Source organism: Lolium perenne, chromosome 7 (assembly GCF_019359855.2).
Source record: "Lolium perenne isolate Kyuss_39 chromosome 7, Kyuss_2.0, whole genome shotgun sequence".
Taxonomy (NCBI): domain Eukaryota; kingdom Viridiplantae; phylum Streptophyta; class Magnoliopsida; order Poales; family Poaceae; genus Lolium; species Lolium perenne.
In genome coordinates this window covers 204,377,821-204,380,818 of record NC_067250.2, presented here as the reverse complement: position 1 = coordinate 204,380,818, position 2,998 = coordinate 204,377,821, and the positions used below count along the sequence as shown (strand labels likewise).

The 2,998-nt window shown below is 48.5% G+C and overlaps 1 protein-coding gene across 1 annotated transcript; it reads right to left on the bottom strand.

Moving 5' to 3' along the window:
* Positions 1-736: 736 nt before the first annotated feature.
* Positions 737-1,561, bottom strand: LOC127318405 (uncharacterized). Its single transcript, XM_051348886.1, has 2 exons — positions 1,183-1,561; positions 737-795 (listed from the first exon to the last, which is right to left on the bottom strand). The coding sequence occupies exons 1-2, from the start codon at positions 1,559-1,561 to the stop codon at positions 737-739; spliced, it is 438 nt and encodes a 145-aa protein (XP_051204846.1).
* Positions 1,562-2,998: the final 1,437 nt, after the last annotated feature.

Sequence of the window (2,998 nt, the reverse complement as noted above, 5' to 3'; positions counted from 1 at the left end):
CAAGATCCTGAGGATTGGTTAGTTGATTATCTCGAGACGGTGAAGTTGATGAGCGGAACTAGAACAACAGCCATGCAGAGCATTCAAGTACATCTGAGTGGTGCCGCACGATCATGGATAAAGAAGCTGCCTCCAGGTTCCATCGACAGCTGGGACATTTTTGAGGATGTATTCGTCAAGAATTTCCGATCCACCTGCAAAAAACCCGCATCACTAGAGGATTTGAGGTCGTGTAGAAAAAAACACGATGAATCAATGAGAAAGTACATCCAGAGGTGGAACATCATTAAAAACTCGGTAGAGAACATATCTAACGAGAGAGCAATAAATGCGTTTGTGGCTGGAATTCGACGAGGAGATTTTGTCGAAGACTTGGGGAGAACCAACCCAAAGACAGTATCAACATTAATTGAGATAGCAAATAGGTGGGCATATGGGGAAGATGTTGTTCACAACAAATGGCATAGGTCGCCTGAAGAGGACCGCAGTCGAAATTTTCAAAATAGGCGACGGTTTCCTCGGCAGTTCTCAAATTACGATGCCCCTAGCCAGATATCGGCTGGTTTTCGAGGAAACAATGGAGGAAACAATCGAGATAACCACCAGAGGAGCGGTGAGCAGCGCAACAATTACAAAGATGATTCCCGACAAAATAGTGGACGAAGGTTTCAGAGACCATACGTCTCACCCGAGGACCTCCTAAACGGACCATGCCAAATGCACTATTATCTCGACGTCAATGGAAGAAGGCAGTCTGGACATTTGCAGAAGGACTGTCGAAATTTTCAAGCAATGCTGAAGTTTGCAGGGCAGGCAAACACGCAGGCAATGAATAGAAACCCCCAAGGGCCAAGGAGTGAGATCCACCTTCTGCCTCCTTCCGCAATTACAGATGCAAATCGACATCAGTTACAAATAGCGGCAGCTCCAAACCCACCTCCGTATGTCGACACCAGTGGCGCGGTTTCAATGATTAAAAAAGCCAGGCCATCCAACAGAGCTCAGAAAGTAATTTCGCGACAAGTGTTCATGGCAGAAAAGATGCCCCCACCAACAGTCGAGTACTTAGATTGGTCGGGTAGGACATTGGCTTCACCACAGCAGACCACCCGTAGCAAGTTCCTCGACCAGGGCAATCAGCATTGATTTTGCCAGCAGTGATCGCAGGATTCGACGTTTCACGAGTATTTCCGTAGGAACTCAGCATTTCCACATCTTTGCCGATAGCCGCGCCACAAAATCTGATGGTCTTGTCCTGCAAGAAATCCTTGAGAACTTGTGGCACTTCATCAACCCAACAAATCTGGAAGACCAAATTATGGGTCGCCACCGAGAGTTGAAGGACGGCGGCGCACTGATTACCCTCATGAGCGTTGGTGAACTCGCAGTCCAAGCCGACGCAATTGATTGGTGCGGCGTCGAGAAAGTCCCTCTTGACGGCGTGGATCCACTTCTCCACCCTTGATGCACAAAGAGTGACCGTGATCTTGAAGTACGTCCATTCGGCCATGAGGTAGTACATCCGAGATCGAGAAACCGGGGCGCGCACGAGGTGCTCCATTGGGGCCGGAACGTCGGCAGGGAGAGAGCTTTTTAGGAGAGATGATGGAGATGTGAAGATATGTGACAATGTTGGAGGAGATGTGAAGAAAAGCGAGGAAGGTGAAGATGAACAAGCCAGCCACCGGATGATCAATTCCCATGGCCGGCCGCCGGTGCCGGCGATCCAAATTCCCGTGGCCGGTCGGCGCGTGATGATCGATTTCCAGGCCAGTAATGACGATGACGATCAGCTTTCGCGCGGGAACGAACCGTTTGACTTCATGTCCCGGGTCGTGTCACTAGCCGGGACTAAAGGGGTTCCAGCATGCGCAGCGGGCCGCATAACCCTTTAGTCCCGGTTTGGGTTACAAACTGGGACAAATGATTCGTAACGAACCGGGACCAATAGGTATCGTAAGCTTGGGCGAATTCGGGACGACGTGGCCAGGTCTTTAGTCCCAGCCCAGGATACGGCCGGGACTAAAGGGGCCTGACGAAAGGCATGTTTTCTACTAGTGGTCTTGCCATGACTAAGTCGGTTACATAGTAGGAAAAAACTCTATTGTTTCCTAATCTTGGACATGTCGTTGTTCCGCACTCTAGCAACATGGGCCTTAATGATTCATAGGTGCCAAAGTATCTTTGGTTCGAGGCCTCAAGGGCTTCTCTTTCTTTGCACGCACACCTTAACATAAGCATACGGCAGCACTTGAGATAAACAGACAGAAGAACCAAACCCTCCATGAGATGCAAATGTCCGTTTAGTAGTGAGAGGTATTATAACTGCTCATAATTAGCCTTAGAGTCTCTAATGGAGGGAGTATTATTATTTTGTGTAGCCGAGAATTTAAAAGAAGGCAGCAATGTGAGTTTGCTTGCCAGGCCACATGAATTACTATATTTTTTATTTTTAAAACCTTTTAAAGTATTGTTCATATGATTTTCTCATTTTCAATATAAAGATACCACCCTCCTATATATATTTTTAAAGTCTTGAGACAGAGAATATCTCACTGGTAGAAAAATGGCCTTCCGTCCAGCCCCATTAGTCGCCAAAATATAGGAACCGCGACTAATGGGGTCTTTAGTCGCGGTTCGGGTGGCGAACCGCGACTAAAGAGCTGGGCCTAACGCGCTCGCTGGCCAGCTGGTGGACGGGAGGGGCTTTAGTCGCGGTTGGCCAGGCCAACCGCGACTAAAGGTCCTCAGGCCTGGCCCGAAGGCCTTTAGTAGCGGTTGGCCAGGCCAACCGGGACTAAAGGCCCATCCCTATAAAAGGGCCTCAGCTCACAGCACTTAGCCATTTGGTGCCACTTCTCTTCACAAGCTTCACAAGGGGGTGTAGGTTTGCTTTTGGTTCCTCTTATGCACACAAGGTGTTTGATAAAATGCCCAAGAGCATGAAACAAACATGATATGAAGTGTTGGAGCCACACTTGAGCTTCCTCATTTATTT

Coding starts and splice junctions, on each gene's coding strand:
- LOC127318405 (XM_051348886.1), bottom strand. CDS start 1,561: ATGGAGCACCTCGTGCGCGCCCCGGTTTCTCGATCTCGGATGTACTAC. Junction 796..1,182: donor GAGTTCCTACGGAAATACTC/GTGAAACGTCGA, acceptor TGCAAACTTCAG/CATTGCTTGAAAATTTCGAC.